The sequence below is a fragment of the Ceratotherium simum genome, chromosome 33 (genome assembly GCF_057802395.1).
Source record: "Ceratotherium simum simum isolate JZ-2026a chromosome 33, ASM5780239v1, whole genome shotgun sequence".
NCBI lineage: Eukaryota > Metazoa > Chordata > Mammalia > Perissodactyla > Rhinocerotidae > Ceratotherium > Ceratotherium simum.
Window position 1 is genome coordinate 2751493 of NC_141932.1, and position 18598 is coordinate 2770090.

The window sequence follows — 18598 nt, forward strand, 5'->3', positions numbered from 1 at the left end:
GATTCGCCCTGAGCTAACATCTATGCCAATTTTCCTCTATTTTGTATGTGGGTCACTGCCACAGCATGGCTGACAAGTGGTGTATGTCTGCCCCCGGGATCTGCACCCTTGGACCCCAGGCCGCCGATGCAGAGCACACTGAACTTAACCACTAGGCCACGGGGATGGCCCCCTTGTTAGTGTTTTTGATCTGTCACATTTGTTTTTTTTTCTTAGAATTTCCATCTCTCTGCTTACATTACCCATCTGTTCTTGCATGCTGTTTACTTTTCCATCAGAACCCGTACCATCTGAGTCAGCTTTTTAAATTCCTGTTCTGATGATTCCAACATCCTTGCCATATCTGAGTCTGGTTCTGATGCTTGCTCTGTCTCTTCAAATTCTGTTTTCAGCCTTTTAGTATGTGTTGTAATTTTTTCTTAATAGTTGGACACATACTGGTAAAGAGAACTGTTGAAAATAGGCCTTTAGTAAGGTGATGGTAAACTGTGGGAAGAGGGGAAATATGCTATATAGTATTATGATTAGGTCTCAATCTTTTAGTGAGCCTTTGCCTCTGGACTATGAATTTCATACATTCTTCCCAGTTTCACTACCCCCATTTAGGTGGGCCAGGATGGCTAGAGTGGGCTAGAGTTGGGTATTTCCCTTCCCCCAGGTTTGTTAGGCTCTGATAAAACCCCAGCTGATTAGGCTCTGGTTAATTAGTTTCTTCAGATGGCAGACCTTGTTAAGAACAGAACGTTCTGATGTATTTCAAAATGGTTCCTCTCTCCCCCTCCTCACACACAAGAGTATCTTTTCTCTGATATTCACTGTGAGGAAAACTCAGAAAAGTGTGGGGCACCCAATGACTGGGTCCCTCTGGAGTTGTTATCTCTCTGATGTGTCCACACTGAGCCTCCAGCAATTCGTTAACTACAGTTTAGGTTTTCCGACCCCAGCACTGGAGTTCCTGGGGAGGATTCAGCTCCTGCGTTTCTATCATGCCAGAAGAGAAAACGGAAATTCCTCTGTCTGCTCATATTTCATTCATTTCTAGGGTCTTTGACTTCTTATTCCTTAATAAGAATCTAAAACTTGTATGTCTCAAATTATTTAAAATTAGGCACATTTAGATGTTTTAAATATTTTCTCTCAATCCCTCAAATCCCTCTAAATTTTGACTGTCATGAGCTTTATAAAACAGAAAGCTTTAAATTTAGACATAAATTTAGATATAATTATCTTCATCCACTTTTCACTATTTTGTGCACATTGGGATTAAAAAATACAACCAGAGGAGAGCAGAATCTGGGATTGTTTCCCAGGTCTCACTCCAAAACTGTTCTCTTTCCATTTCCTGTTCTATAATGCCTGTTGATTCTAAATTTCAGTTTTCTCAAATGAGCCACCTGGTTTGAGAATTACATGATAAAAAGACGACCTCAAACAAGAAGAAATTCTACCAGCAGATTGCCTTTGGTCTTGAACTGCAGCTCTTCCCTGGGTCTCCAGCCTGCTGGCATACACTGCAGATTTTGGATTTGGCAGGCTGTCATAATCACGTCAGCTAATTCCTTAAAAAACATCTCTCTATACATACACACACACACACACACACACACACACACACACACACACCCTGATGGTTCTGTTTCTCTGGAGAACCTAATACACCACAGAAATGAACACTTAAAAATGGTAAGATGGTAAATTTTATGTATGTGTATTTTACCACAATAAAAAAAGAGTAATGATTAAAAAATGCCGTAAGAACTTTTATGACACAAAGACATAACTTAAAGACACTACTAGAAAAAAGAAGTCAAATAAGAATAGAAAAATCTAGAAAGATGCTTCAGTGGAAGCTTGTGTACAAGGCAAATGATTCAAAATTTTTTATTGATAATGAATTCAAATGAAACTCAACTTAAATTTAAGTTACTCAGTTTAAACTTCACTTTCCCACTTTTAAACAACTTTTTCTCAGAGTGACTGTCAGAACATAAAAGCACCTTTGTTGTTTATAAACAATGCACCTCTAATATATGAAACACAGAGCCTTCCTTATTCTTATTTGATGCCATGCTTTTGCACACAACATGGATAATACTAAATATGTATATATATGCATTAGTGAAAACAGCCATTCAAGAGTAACTGTAGGGGGGCTGGCCCAGTGGCGTAGCAGTTAAGATCACGTGCTCCGCTTCGGCAGCCTGGGGTCCAAGGGTTTGGGTCTGGGTGCAGACCTACACCACTTGTCAGCCATGCTGTGGCGGCATCCCATATAAAGTAGAGGAAGATGGGCATGGATGTTAGCCCAGGGCCAATCTTCCTCAGCAAAAAGAGGAGGATTGGCAATGGATGTTAGCTCAGGGCTAATCTTCCTCACACACACAAAAAGGAGTAACTGTAGGGAGCCAGCCCTGATGGCCTAGTGGTTAAAGTTCAGCTGGTTCCGCTTCAGTGGCCTGGGTTCAGAACCACACCATTTGTCAGTAGCCATGCTGTGGCGGCAGCTCACCAAGAACTAGAAGGACTTACAACTAGAATATACAACTATGTATTGGGGCTCTGGGGAGGGGAAAAAAAAAAAGAGAGGAAGATTGACAACAGATGTTAGTTCAGGGCAAATCTTTCCCAGCAAAAAAAAAAAAAAAAAGGAGTAACTGTAGCATTCTATTTATATAAAATTCTAGAAAATGCAAACTATAGTATCTACCCGGGGACAGCAAGTTGGGTAGGGCTGGGAGAGAGAATACAAAGGGGCCCATGGAAACTATAGGGCTATAGGGGCAATGGATATGTTGTGCACACATATGAAAATATATTTTACACTTTTAACAAATGAAGTTTAATGTATGTCAATACCCAATAAAGCTGTAAAGAAATAAAGATTCCATATAAAATCTGGATCTTCTCTTCCTCTAGAAATATCATAACATTTGGCAAAGCTGTATTGACTCCATCAGCACATTTCCCTGTCTTAGGTGGGTCAACTCTGATCCCTTCTCAAAACAGAAGGAAATGCTGACAAATGCTTCAACATGGGGATATTACACTAAGTAAAATAAGCCAGTCACAAAAAGAAAAATACTATATGATTCCACTTATATGAAGTATCCAAAGTAGTCAAATTCAGAGACAGAGTGTAAAAACAAAGTTGTCAATTGTTGTAGGAAGGTGGTAGAAGTTGTTTAATGTGTGTAGTTTCAATTCTGCAAGATGAAAAGAATTCTGGAGATTAGTTGCACAAATATGTGTATTTTTTAACACTACTAAACTGTACAATTAAAATGGTAGAGGGTGAATTTTGTTACATGTACTTTACCACAATTAGAAACGTAAAATAAAAAACTATATTACAGTAGCTCCCAGGTATAAATTAGAGCAGACATTTGGCTGAAGTCTTTCCCCATTTGCAATACTCTTCTTGGTGTGAACTTTTTGGTGCCGAATGACATGGAAGTTTTGGCTGAACACATGCCCATATTTGCTGCACTCAAAAAGTCTTTCTCCATTGTGAAATCTCTGACGTGTAATGGGGCTGGAGTTGCACCTAAAGACTTTCCCACATTCACTGTACTCAAGCTGTCCTCCAGTGGGGACTCCTGATGTCTAATGCATGGGGACCTATACCAAAACAATTTCCCACATTCACTGTACTCACGTGTCCCTACTCCAATATGAACTCATAAGGCACTTCTCCAGTGTAATGAGTTTAGAGTGGTAACTAAAGGATTTACCATATTCTCTGCACTCATAAGATCTTTATCAGTGTGAATTCTCTGCTTAATGAGGTTGGAGTTGTATCTAAAGAATTCCCCACATTCACGGTGCCATAGGCCTGTCTTCATTGTGAATTTTCTGGTGATGAACAAGGTGGGACTTTCTAATGAAGGCCTTCTGACATTTGCTACATTCATAAGGCCTTTCTCCAGTATGGATTTTCTGATGTTCAACAAGTATATGCTTGTGGCTAAAGGCTTTTCCACATTCGCTGCACTCATAAGGCCTCTCTCCAGTGTGATTTCTCCAATGTTTCAGGAGGTTGGAGTTGTACCGAAAGAATTTCCCACATTCGCTGCACTCATAAGGCCTTTCTCCAGTGTGAACTCTCTTATGTCTAATGAGTCTGCAGTGGTACCTAAAGGCTTTCCCACATTCGCTGCATTCGTAAGACCTTTCTCCAGTGTGATTTCTCCAGTGTTTAATGAGCTTGGACTTGTACCTAAAGAATTCCCCACATAAGCTGCATTTATAAGGCCTTTCTACAGTGTGAACTCTTTGATGTCTAATCAGTGTAGAGGTGTACCTAAAGAATTTCCCACATTCACTGCACTCATAAGGCCTTTCTCCAGTGTGAACTCTCTGATGTTTAATGAGTGTGGAGTTGTACCTAAATAACTTCCCACATTCATTGCACTCATAAGGCCTTTCTGCAGTGTGAACTCTCTGATGTCTAATGAATGTGGAGCTGTATCTGAAGAATTTCCCACATTGGCTACACTCATATGGCCTTTCTCCAGTGTGAACTCGCTCATGTCTTACCAGTCTGTAGTTGTACCTAAAGAATTTTCCACATTCTCTGCACTCATAAGGCCTTTCTCCATTGTGAATTCTCTGATGTTTCATGAAGTTGGCATGGTACTTAAAGAATTCTCCACATTTGCTGCACTCATAAGGGCTTAATCCAGTGTGAACTCTCTGGTGACTCATGAGTGTGGAGTTGTACCTAAAGAATTTCCCACATTCACTGCACTTAAAAGGCCTTTCTCCAGTGTGAATCTTCTGGTGCTGAACAACGTGAGACTTTCTAAGGAAGGCCATCCCACATTTGCTGCACTCACAAGGCCTTACTCCAGGGTGGATTTTCTCATGGTCAACAAGTATCTCTTTATGGCTGAAGGCTTTCCCACATTGAGTGCACTTGTAATCATTTTGTTCACTTTCAAAGGCCTCCCCACACTCAGTGTCCCTGTGTGGCTTCCCCGCACTGCGAGGGGCCAGGTGTAGGAGAAAGCCTGTGTCAGCTGCGAAGTCCTTCTCACCTTCACTGCATGTCAAGGTCCTCTCTGTCACATGAACACTGCTGTTCATCAGTGAAGGCCTCCCCTCCACCCTTCTGGAAAGTTTGTCTCCAATGTGCTCCTTTTGGTGCTGGTAAAGGTTTGCCCCACAAATGTATAGCCCTTCATCAGGGTACATTCCATCGTGCTCAGCCAGGTGCAAAATGTCTTTCAAGAGTGGGCGACACATCTCACAGGGCTGGGCCTTCTGGATGGATGGACCTGGCTTTGGAGTCCTGACCTGTGACACTCCCACAGAAACACCTTGCTCTGAAGGTGCCTCCTCATCCTGGGCTCCATGCCAACTACCTGTAAGCAGATAAATGCTGGTAAAGTGCAAGTTGACTTTGGTGGGAGGAGGCAGCCTCATCAGAAATGTGTCAGACACACCCACGAATAAGTCCATGGGATTGCTGAGACGCAATGGGAACTAGAGCCAATGAGAAGAACACCTGCTGTGCAGAGCTGGGCCTGGGAAGCTCTCATAATGGGACAGACCTAGTCCTAGGTAAGGACTCAAGGAAGAGGTACTGTCTTAGTCTACTTGGGATGTTATAACAAAATACCACAGACTGGGAGGCTTATAAACAACAGAAATTTATTTCGCACAGTTCTGGAGGCTGGAATTCCGAGATCATGGTGCCAGCACGGTAGGTGAGGGCCTCTTCTGGGTTGCAGACTTCTTGTTGTGTTCTCACATAGTGGAGGGCCTAGGGAGTTCTGTGGAGTCTCTTTTATAAGGGCATTTATCTGATTCATGAGGGTCGTGCCCTCATGATCTCATCACGCCCCAAAGGCCTCATCTCCTAATACCATCACCTTGGGGAGACACAAACATTCAGACCAGAGGAGGTACTATGCAGGGAGGAGAGGCAAGGTCTTTGAATCACTCCTCTGCAAATGGCTTTCAACAGGGTCATGGCTACTAGTGATTGGTGAGCACTATGTAGAAGTTTGTATCCAGACCTAGAAATACCTGACTACAACAGAGATGCTGCAGTTCAAGGACTATTTAAGGATATGTGCAGACCTCATGACACCTTAAGTATAGGTCAAATGTTGGAGAGCCCTGCAAAGGGAGAAATGACACAAAACGGGTGAGAGGTGAAGGCCACATAGGTGTGGTTGGAGTGCGGCAGAAAAAGGATTAGAAGTCAAGAGTTGAAATGAAAATGGGGAAGAAAAGATAGAAAGGAGGTGTGGCCACTGGTCCTGGCATCAAACAATGGTGGACAAAGGACAGGTTCCCAGCTCCCTCACACCAGGGCCACGTACTTTTAAGTGTCTCCTGCCACTGACCCACCCTATCAAGCACCCAGGGTCCTCCTCCCCATTGTTCAAGGTGAGCAATGATGTGGCACCTGAAAAAGGCCAGCACAGGACATCTGACATTCTAAAATTACAAGAACTTCACAGGACAGACTATAGAAACAACCCAGTGTTCTCAAAATTAGCAACCAGGCTGGTGCCTGAAATTCTTGGCACAGGCAGGCCCCAAGAAATATCAGCAAGAAGAGGGGGAAGGCCTGGACACCGAGGTTACAAGCATCTAGACTGAGTGACCCAACCAGGGACAGGCCAGGTCTGAGGGATCTCTCAGACAAACTTCAAGATTTCTGACTCCTAAGCCCTGTCTTGCAAGTACTCAGAGCAGAGGGATAGGGCTGCTTGGGGAGAGCGAGTACAGTGCACAAAGCCCAGCTCTGGCACCAAAAACACACATGCTAGGAAACCAGGAAAAGAAATAATACCCATGGTCTCGTTGTGGGAAGGACAGAGACGCCCCTGGAAAAAGAGAAAAACAGAGCCCAACCCAGGACACTAGGGTGGGTGTGATGGCCTTACCTACGGAGGTCAAAAGTGCAAAGTTCTCCATCATCACAGCATGGTACAAAAGTCTCTGAGCCTCATCAAGGAGGTCCCACTCCTCCTGGGAGAAATATATGGCCACGTCCTCAAAGACCACAGGGCCCTGCCAAAATTGGAACAGTGTGGTTCATGAGCAGCTTCTCATTTTAACTGTGTTTTTGTGGATTCTGTATTTATCTATTTGCCATCCATTAATTACAGGGCTAAACTAACGGCCAACTTTGTTTACATTCCCCTTGCAATCCAGAGCCCATGTTCTGAACCAACTCCTTAACTAACTCTTACACACCAAGGCAGTATTTCTCCTACCCTAAATCAGCCCAGGGCCAGGCACCAGACAACCAGGGACAGCCCCATTACCCCAGGTACACTAGAATTGTACAAACTAGCCATCCCTAAGCTTTTCATCCTGCCCTCCCTGCATCTCCCTTGAAAGTTAAATAAAGGCCCTGCCCTAACGTTTCTCTTTGCTCATGCTTATGCCTCCTGACCAAACCTGGTGCTTTCCCATGTGGCCCCATGTTACATGGTGTGCCCCCCGGGGCCTTCTATAAGTATAAGAAATATAAGTAATAAAAACCTTCTTTCAACGTCATTGGTCTCTCTGTGTCATCACTCACTCACCTCCATAAATTAAAATCCTGTGGGTACAATCATCGATGTACTTCTCTCTCCAGGATCTTCAATCCTTCCCCCACACATCCACCCCTGCTCATCCTCCCTGACTTCCCAACGTGGAAGAGTTACCAGGTCCTAGTGGCACCAGTGCCTGCTTTCTTCTCATTACCATTGATCACCGGGTCCAGCACACAGCATAAAACACGTGGGGGAGGGAAGAGAGAAGCACCATCTAGGCTGTGGGCCTGGCATGCAGGGCCTTACCTCTCTCCTGCCAGCCAATTTCTCTGGAGTCCCCTAGATCTTGACTCTCAGACAACCAAACTTGGACTCATCCTTCTCCCTTAACTGCCCAGTGCCAGGGCCTGGGGCCAACCATTTGCACTCCTCCTCACCTGCACATCACTTGTTGGACTCCTCCCTCATGATTTTGACCCCTCCACAGTGACAACTCCAGAGACACCCCCAGCCCACACCATAGGTATTTCCTTCACCTCCTGAAAGGCCACTCTGCCCACAGAATCCAAGCAGTGCATGGCAAACGCATCCAGCACCGAATTCAGCCCCAGTCCTTTCCCTGAACGCCACAGTCCTCTAGTGCCAGAGCCAGACTCAGGCCCTGCTTTGAAGGTCTCCCCACCAGGCCTTGTTTCTTGCTTCATCCTCAGCCACTCTTCCTATGTGAGGACCTCACATACCCTTATCTCTCTCCCACTTCTGCAGTGCACTGTGTGTCCCATAAGCAGTCAGAACCTTCCTCTCTCCTCACTGCAGCCCAGTTACACTGACCTCCCCAGCCATACTCCTACCCGACCCTAGGGTAGCAACTCTCCTAGCTGATCCCATTTCCCCCCCTCAACATCCATCTCATGTCCACTCTGGCCTTAGAAGACTTTCTCACTCCTACACTCCACCATCACAAACATATACAGAAACTCTGCTTCCTCATGTGTCTCTGTGATGCCCACCATCACCATCAGGCGCCCAATCAAGAGACCCAGTACTCAGGTTCTTCACTCCCATTCCTTGTCCTCTAATGGCATCACCAGCATAACCTAGAGATGTTGCCTCCTAAATCTGAGCCACAGTTTCATCCTAGTCCACATACAGGGCACCACGTTGTAGCTGCCTCCAACCTGAATCCATCCCCTGAACTCCAGACCTCTGTGTAAAAGTGCCCCTTGGAGTCTCTGGATCATCTGTGACGTGGAAAAAAACTGATTATTCATATTCCATCTGAAAATTCCTCATAATGCTGACTTTCCCCATTTTAGTTGATGAAGCACATCTATCCTTCCTAACAAGGCCAAAAACCTGGGGCCATGCCTGACTCTTCCTTCCATCCCACCTCATCTCCCTTACTCTCCACATCATAAAATATGGGCAGCTCTAGTTTAAAACACATCCAGAAACCAACCACTCCTCTACCTCCACAGCCGCCACTCTTGTGTAGCCACCACCAACGCTCACCTGGACCGCTGCATGAAATTCCTCCCAGCTTTCCCTGCCTTCACTCACATCCCTAGTCTACCACACTGTAGCCAGAGGGAGCTTGTTAAAATCCGGGTTGTAGCATCTTTGTCTTCTGCTTCAAACCTTCCCTCAGATTAGAGGCCCAGGACTTCAGGCTGATACCTGTGCACTCTCACCCACACCCCACCCGGCTCCCCATTCCCACCAGTTATAACAGAGACCTGCAGTTCCCTGAACATCCCAGCTCAGTTTCACCTGCAAGTATCTGAACACTCTGAACTCTGTGGCCAGGACTCTCTGCCACATCTTACCCCATCAGGTTAGAAATGGGAGCTGCTCCTTATAGCCTGTGACTAAATATAGGATCCTAGGCCTGGTGAAGGTACATTGTATGGTCTTCAGACTCAAGAAAGGAAGAAGGATAGAAGTCCCAGGACACTACCATTCCCTCAGGATACATATATTGGGGTGCCAAAACCACTGGGGTGATAAGGGGGTGGGTGAAAGGTAGGACACCCTCCACTCACCTGTGCAGAGTCCATAAGCATTTCTGCCTCTGCCATGGGACCCTGTTGGAAGAGGGAGGCCATGAGATATGGGTGACCATGGTGGGATCCTACAAGCTGAGCTGGGCCACGTGCCTTGCCCGGGAACAAAGCGATCTCAGTCTGATGGTCTAAGCTCAGCTCCTCAGAAAAGAGTGTGTCCTCTTACCAGCTGGGTGACCCTGAAGAAGGACTGAGCCTCCCTGAGCCTCAGGGAAAAGAACATGCTTATGAGGATAAAAATGCTTTCAACCTCATAGGGCTCATACTGGTATCAAATATAAGGAGTACATACTATGTACCAGCTATTACTGTCCATAGGATCAACAGTTTTGTATATATTTTCAGTGCAAATGAAGTGGTACGGTTTTGAAATCTGGGGTCTTTACTTTTACCACTTTTTAAGATTTCAAAGGAATCTTAAACATATATAAAACTCTATAATAAAACCTCTATTTAAAAAAAAGCAGGGGTCAGCCTGGTGGTGTAGTGGTTAACTTCATGTGCTCCACTTTGGCAGCCCGGGGTTCGCAGGTTTGGATCCCAGGCATGGACCTACGCACCGCTCATCAAGCCATGCTGTGGCAGCGTCCCACGTACAAAATAGAGGAAGATGGGCATAGATGTTAGCCCAGGGCCAATCTTCTGTACAAAATAGAGGAAGATGGGCACAGATGTTAGTCCAGGGCCAATCTTCCTCAGCAAGAAAAAAAAAAGTATATAAAACTCTACACTGTGAGCAAATACTTAGAAGTATATCAATGTCAAATCAAGTATGAAGTGTTTGTATAAATTTACCTTATTGAATAGGTTCATTTCTTTTTTTTTTTTAATAGAGATTTATTTATTTATTTTTTCCCCCCAAAGCCCCAGTAGACAGCTGTATGTCATAGCTGCACATCCTTCTAGTTGCTGCATGTGGGATGCAGCCTCAGCATGGCCGGAGAAGTGGTGCATCGGTGCTCGCCCGGGATCCGAACCCGGGCCGCCAGCAGCGGAGCGTGCACACTTACCCGCTAAGCTATGGGGCCGCCCCGAATAGGTTCATTTCTAATTGCCAACCTGTGTGTACATATTTAGAGAAATATTGGGTAACTACTGTTTAAATTAATATGTTTTTCATAACTTTTCATAATGATTTGTAGGGAGGGGCTGAGCAGACAAGTCAGCTACAGTCCATTCAGCAACCAGGCCTACCTGCTAAATAATTGTGAAAAGGAAGCTTGTTGGCGGCTCTTGTCTGAAACAGTGGATCATCCCACTCGCCATGAGAAGTAAAAGTAAGGCAGCAGTGTCCTGGTCTAGGAACCAGTGACTCCACCAGCCAGGGTGACCTTTCCCTTGTTCCATAGGGAGTGATCCTGAGGGTCCACTAACCCAAAAAGGGGAGAATCTACACCAGCACACACACCAGAGCCTCCACTGAAGGGGAGCTCCTTACGCCATCAAGGCCTCCCTTTCTACTGATACAGGCCAGAATTCCTCCTATGTCAGGTCTGCTCTTTTCTAGAGGGAGTATCAGGGATGCCAACACCCACTCCCAATGACCTGCCCTCCAACTTACAGCCCTCTCCTCCCTCACGAGGCTCATCTGAGATAACAATCTCGATCTGATCCCCAGGCCATGCTCTGCTGCAGTCCACACTGTCTACTCTTGTGATATCTCCAAACTTGTCCCCCTTCTCAGCTTCCACACGTTTACGTTCACCTACACATATGATCTCTCACTTCTCTTGTGACATCTGTATCTTGAAATATTTCAGATCAATATGTCCAAAATCCAAATCATGATCTTCCCTCTGGAACTTGTTTCTTGCGCTGACTCCCCCGTCTTTACACTTTAGGGAACTCAGGGAAAGAAACCTTGAGACGGTCCTTCACTCCCTACTTTTGCTCATAGGTTTACGTGATGCATCAGGAAAACCTGGAGGCTCTACTGTTGAAATCCATCCAGAATCTCATCACATCTCCCCTCGGGCCACCACCCTGGTCCCTCCCCTACCATAGTTCCCCTGGGGTCTGTGGCGGTGACCTCACCGGCCTCCATTCGCATCCTGCTCTTACCCACTTCAACCTCGAGCTCCAGGCACGCCCCTCCCAACCGCCGCCCCTCACAACCTCCCATGGCTTCCAGCTGCTCAGGTTGCCTCTGCGGGCGAGACTCCTCCTCACCTTGTTCCCTGGGGACGAGACACCCCCAGGCGCCGCCGAGGCTGCGACTCAGAAGCACCTGCAGGCCTCGGCCCAGGCCGCCCTGAGGGAACTCCCTCCAGCCCTCAGCACACCGGCTCAAACCGGGACTGCACACCCGCCGCCCCCTGTTCCGGACACAGAGGCCGCGGCCCTCAATCCGGGCTTTAGCGCTCGGAGGCGGGAGTCGGGCCGGGGGAGGCCGGGGACGCAGCACCCACCTCACGCGACTTCATCGGCGCGGCCTCCACCACCGACCTGTGGGAAAGGCGGGGCCGGGAGCAAGGCCGCCGCGTCCCCACCCGGCTCTGTCGGGGCTCACAATAGCCTCTGTGCAGCGGGGACAACGTCTCCTCCCGCGCTTTTCCCCTCCATCACCTCTATGCCCAGCAGGCGACTCCCAGGCCCTAAACCCGCCAACAACCCGAAAGCAGCCTAGCGGGAGAGAAGGAACGCCGGAAGCACCGCCCCACACGATGCGCACGCTCTCTCTCCTAACCCTTCATTGGCTCAGCCGCCGCCGCTCACCGTGGAGACTCTGGGGATTGTAGTTTCCAGTACAGCCACCGCCAACCAAACGTCAGAGCATGAGTCACTCCCTACCTGAGGTATAAAGGCCAAGTGGCAAGCTCAGGGGTCTTGGGACAAGGAGTTCCAGGCTTCCAAGATGGGGCGGGGCTTCTCTTGCTCTTAAAGGGAACGTACCCAGATTTCTTGGAGGACAGTCAACGAAAGGTTGGAGACTTGTTATTTCAGACCCTATGAAGTACAGCAAGTTGCCAAAGGCTAAACATCCAAAGGGACCACCGTATTGTAATGACACTCTATGACCACTCATAGCTGTCAGCTATCTTGTCGCTTTTCAAATACACGTAGACTGAAGCTCTGGAGTCACATTAACAAGCTTCTGCAATATTTGGCACAGAAGAAGAAAGAAAAGACTTTAGACAGAGCCCCAGTGGGGTATACGGAGGAGGGACGGCAGGAAGCAAAGAAACATGGAGAAAGGGTGAAACTGGGCCTCTGATTCCCAGAAAAACATCTTTCCTGCCTGTGTAGTCCGTGATTGTACTTGAACCCAGTGAGCCACACATTTCTTCAAATAATATTTATTACTCCATATGAGGTATTTTGCAATTCTTTTAACAATCTGAAACCTATCTGAAAAGAATAGTGACTTATCACATGCCATTTTCTGCCGGTTCAGTGTGTGCTGTTGGGAGCATCTTGTCCCTAAAACAAAGGTGTCTCATCTCATCTCCTTGCTGGGAAGTGATTTATCATGTCACCTGAAATTGCAACAACAGCGTCTTCACAGGGAGTTCAAATTATTGTGAAAACCACTTGTGAAATGGAGATTACTGAAAGGTATTAATAATGATTATGTAGTTATCCAAAGAAAGTAGCAGAAATAGTTCTAGGGAAACATACCTGTGACATGGGTGGGGGGGGGAACAGGTCTGATCTCAGTGAAGTTTAAACAACAGACAGTAAAGTCTGAAAAGCCAGAGGATGGAGCTGAGCTGTGGCTGTGATGAAACCTTGGCCACACTCAGGCTTTTGTCTCCAAAATGTGATTCTTTTTCACACTTGAAAACGTGGCTCGTTAACTGCTTAGAGGGATGGAAATGGTATTTTGAAAGACTTGCCAGAAAAGTGAAAATGAATAGGGAAGCTGTGCCATGTATTTGCTGATCTAAGCAATGTCCAAGGAGCACCTACGGGTTTTGGAACACTAGTAGGTGCCTGAGACACACTAGGAATGGGGTTGCCAGCTGGCTGCGTATATAGGACTGTTCTGTCTTCTTAGATTTTGTATTAGTCTATTTAGCATTTATTTATCACAAGGCCAAACAATAGTGAAAGATGTGTACTTCTCCCTCTTGCAAGTCAGTTTTCCCAGGCTCGCAAAACTCCTAGTACAAACACCTCAAGAACAAACTCTAATGTGTGTTCTGGCTTCCTGCCCGATAGGGGATGACCACCTAGGTACTCCCTGCCACTTTACTCATAAAGGCATAATCCAAGATTCTTCCCTGCCCACCCCCTGCATGTGACAAGGTTTCATGTGGACCTCCCTGGTGTGCCCTGCCTCTCACTTCCAGGGTGTTTAGCTAAGTTGAGAGTTTAGCTAAGTTACTCCATGGTATCGCTGCCTCAGCATCCATTTTGTGTGGCCAAGCATCCTGCAGGGACTTTAAACTGACACTCACCCCCTCACGGAAGCACCTGCCCTAGACAGCAGCCCCTCGGAGTCACAAACAAATGTAAGTTTCTGATATTACTTCCCAAAGGTCCTTGTGATCAAGTCTCCCCTGCCTCCCAGCACCTGTGTGCCCTATGTCCCCCGCTGCAGCTTAACAAAACCCCGCTCTTTTCGGTTTGAATTGACCAATCTGGACTTAGCCTGTGAATCCCAAAGCACTGAACCCACAAACTCTAATAAAGGCATGTGCCCCAGGTCCTGCCTCTCTCTGCCTGCACCCTGCCTTGACCTCCCTGTGCGGCCCCTGGAGGTGTGGCGTGTATTTCCTCCAGCACCTGTGAGTAATAAACTTTTCTATTGTGACTTCTCTTGTGCTCTTGGTCTGTTGTGGAACCGTGACTACCACCTGGCACTCTGTGCTCCTCTTAACAAATGTTAATTTAAGAAACTCAAAAAACAGGGAAGTGCCGAGTAACACAACTTCCCATTCAATGGCATTGACCTCTCCATATTGCCATTCAGTCACCTCTATGAATGAAAACCTGGGCACAATTCAAGGACATGACCTGTATTTAATGAGTTGGTCCTGCTTCCTATATTGACTTGGTCAGGATGCCCTAAATAGCCTGTATTCAGCTTTTTACAATACATCACAAAATATTTGACAGTTATGGACTTGATTAATTCCTGGCACCTTCCTTAAGTTTGGCCCACACTTCCCACTTAGGACCAACCAGACAAAGGCAACCATGTACCCCTAACAAATCACACAGGAGTCTCACTTCTACTTAGACCCCTGCTGCTTCCCCACACCAGCATTCCATAATCAGGGCATGACTGAAACCTTACCTTTTTTCCATTATAAAGTATTCCCACTCCTCTGCTTGCCTTTGAGTCTCTGCCAAATGCAGCTGATGGTGAATACATAGGCTTTATTTATAAAGGGTAGAACAAAACTCATTGGAACAGAAGACAGAGAAAATCTATACCATGAAAAGCAATGAAACAAATAGTGGTTGTTTTGAACAATCGATGAAATTGACAACTTTAGGTAGACTGACCAAAAAAATAAGAGAAAAGAGAAGAAAATCAGGAATGAAGGGGAAATCTGACTATTGACCCTACAGATATTAAAAGTATAAGGAAATAGTATAAACAACTTACCCACCCTAATTTAAACAAGTTAGATGTAATGTACAAATTCCTTCAAAGACACAAATTCTTAAAATTGACATGACAGGGAGAAAACCTATAGAGAACTACACTAAGTAAAAGTCATTGAAAATCTTCCCACAGGGAAATCCCAGGCCCAGATGCCTTCAGAACGGAATTCTATCAAACATTTAAAAGAAGAAATGTCACTAATCTTCACAAATTCTGCTGGGAAAAAAAAGAGAAGGAACATATCCCTACTCATTCTATGAAGGAGAATTCCTCTGATCTCAAAGTGAGACAGAGACAACACATGACAACTACAGACCAATTAACCCTTATCGATATAGATTTAAAATACATAAAAAATTATCCAAAAACCTGATTCCGCAACATATATAAAGGATAATACATCATGTGCAAGTGGGATTTGTCTAACTGGGAATGCAAGATTGATTTAACAGCTGAAAATCAATCAATGGAATATATCATATTGAGAGAATAAAAGACCAAAACAAACAAAAAAACCCTACCACATGACAAACAGATGAAAAAAAACTGAAACAGAGAGCCCAGAAACAGATCCACACAAGTATCGTCCACTTATCTTTGACAAAGGAGCAAAGGAAGTTCCAAGGAGAAAAGATAGTCTTTTCAACATACGGTGCTGGAATTCAACAGCCATGTTAAAAAAAAAAACTAATCCAGGGCCACCCCCATGGCCTAGTTGTTAAGTTCGGCATGCTCCACTTCGGCAGCCCCCATTTGGTTCTCAGGTGCGGACCTACATCATTCGTCAGCGACCATGCTGTGGCCGCGACCCACATACAAAATAGAGGAAGACTGACACAGATGTTAGCTCAGGACCAATCTTCCTCAAGCAAAAAGAGGAGGCTTGGCAATAGATGTTAGCTCAGGGCCAATCTTCCTCAGCAGGGAAAAAAAAAAGAATCCATATACAGAACTTACACTGTACAAAAAAATTCACTCAAAATGGATCACAGACTTAAATGTACAACACAAAACTATAAAACCCCTAGAAGATAGCATAGGAGAAAATCTAGGTGACCTTAGGTTTTGGTGGTAAATTTTGAGATACAACACCAAAATCACAATTTATGAAGGAAAACTGGATAAGTTGGAGTTGATTAAAATCAAAAATATCTTTTCTGCAGAAGACATTGTTAACAGAATATGAACAGATGGTCAACATCATGTGTCATTAGGGAATTAAGATAAACAAAAAATCAACAAGTTAAAAAAACAATGAGATACCACTACTCACCCATTTGAAAGGCTAAAATTTAAAATACTGACAACGTCAAATGCTGACAAGGATGTGGAGCAACAAGAACTCTCATTCATTGCTCATGGGACATCCTAACAGTATAGCATCCCTGGAAGGCAGTTTGACAGTTTCTCAAAAAACGAAATATACTCTTGCCATAGGATGCAGCAATCGTGCTCCTTGACACATACCCACATGAATGGAGAGGTTATATCCACACAATATCGCCACACAGACATACAGCAGCTTTATTCATAGTTGTCAAAACCTAGAAGCAACTGAGACATCATTACATAGAAGAATGGATAAACAAATTTTGGTACATTCATACAAGCAATATTATTCAGTGATAAAAGAAAATATACTATCAAATCATGAAAAGACAGGGAGGAACCCTAACTGCATATTACTAAATGAAAGAAGCCAATCAGAAAAGGCTACGTAGTAGATGATTCCAACTATATGACATTCCAGAAAAGGCAAAACTATGGAGATAGTAAAAAGATCAGTGGTTACAGAGAGAAAAGGCAACCAACTGAAAGGGAGAAAATATTTGCAAACTATATATCTGATACAGGGTTAATCTCCAAAACACAGAAAGATCTCCTACAACTCAATACCAAAAAACTAACCTGTTTTAAAAATGGGATAAAGCCTTGACTAGACATTTCTCCAAAGAAGACATACAAATGGCCAACAGGTATGAGAAAAAATGCTCATTGTCACTAATCATCAGGGAAATGCAAATCAGAACCATAATGAGATATTACCTCACACCTGTCAGGATGGCTATTATCAAAAAAGCAAAAGACAAGTCTTGGTAAGGATGTGAGAATCTGGCGCCCTTGCACACTCTTGGTAGGAATGCAAAATGGTGCAGCAGCTATAGAAAACAGTATAAAGTTTCCTCAAAACACTAAAAGTGGAACTACCATAAGATGCAGTAGTCCCACCTCTGCGTATATATCCAAACGAACTGAAATCAGGACCCGGAAGAGATATTAGCTGTTCTGTGTTCACTGCAGCACTATTCACAATGGCTAAGATGAGGAAACAACTTAAATGCCCATCAACAGATGAATGGATGATGAAAATGTGATATATACATACAGTAGAATATTATTCAGCCTTTATTTATTTATTATTTTTTTTTGTGAGGAAGATCGGCCCTGAGCTAACATCTGCCAATCCTCTTCTTTTTGCTGAGGAAGATTGGCCCTGGGCTAACATCCATGCCCATCTTCCTCTACTTTATATGGAACGCCGCCACAGCATGGCTTGGCAAGCAGTGCGTTGGTGCGAGCCCATGCTCCGAACTGGCGAACCCCGGGCCGCCACAGAGGAGCGTGCGCACTTAACCGCTTGTGCCACTGGGCCTATCCAGCCTTTAAAAAGAAGGAAATTTTGCAATACGTGACAACATGGATGCACCTTGAAGACAGTATGCTAAGTGAACTAAGCCAGACACAGAAAGTCACGTATTTTGCATGATTCCGCTTATATGAGGAATCTAAAAAAGTCAAATTCATAAAATCAAAGACTGGAATGGTAGTTACCAGGAGCTGAGGGGGAGGGGGAAATGAGGAGTTATTAATCAACAGGCACAAAGTTTCAGTTAAGTAACATGAACAGGCTCTAGAAACCTGCTGTACATCATTGTACCTATAGGCAAGAATAATGCATTGCAAATCTAACATTGGTTAGGTCTCAAGTGTTCTTACCAGAAAAACAAAAACAAAAACAAAAACAAAAACAAATACAAAGCCCAGTGGTTGCCAGGGGAGAGGGCAGAGGGCAATGAGGCTAAACAGGTGGAGCACAGAGGATTATTAAGGCAGTGAAACTATTCTGTATCACACTGGAATAGTGGCAATATGACATTATACATGTATCAAAACCCATAGAATGAAGAACACAGAGAGTGAACCCTAACGTAATATGTGGACTTTAGTTAATAATCATCATTTGGCTCATCAGTTGTAAGAAACGTACCACACTAAAACAAGATGCCTTACTGGGAAACTTCAGGTGTGGGGATGGTGGTTGTGAAGGGGAATATGGGAACACTGTACTTTCTGCTGAGTTTCTCTGTAAACTGAAACCTGCTCAAAATATAGTTTGATCTAAAAAATGTTAACCAGGGGGCCAGCCCAGTAGCGTAGCGGTTAAGTTCGCCCCTTCCACTTCTGTGGCCTGGGGTTCA

The 18598-nt window shown here is 44.9% G+C and overlaps 1 protein-coding gene across 1 annotated transcript; it reads right to left on the bottom strand.

The window, feature by feature from the left end:
• Nucleotides 1-3545: 3545 nt before the first annotated feature.
• LOC101404752 (uncharacterized) lies at nt 3546-12968 on the bottom strand. Its single transcript, XM_014794386.2, is given in 5 exon segments — nt 3546-3820; nt 3823-5363; nt 6900-7026; nt 9542-9583; nt 11971-12968. Coding segments are annotated over 5 exon segments (1800 nt in total). The 5' UTR covers nt 11986-12968; the 3' UTR covers nt 3546-3745.
• Nucleotides 12969-18598: the final 5630 nt, after the last annotated feature.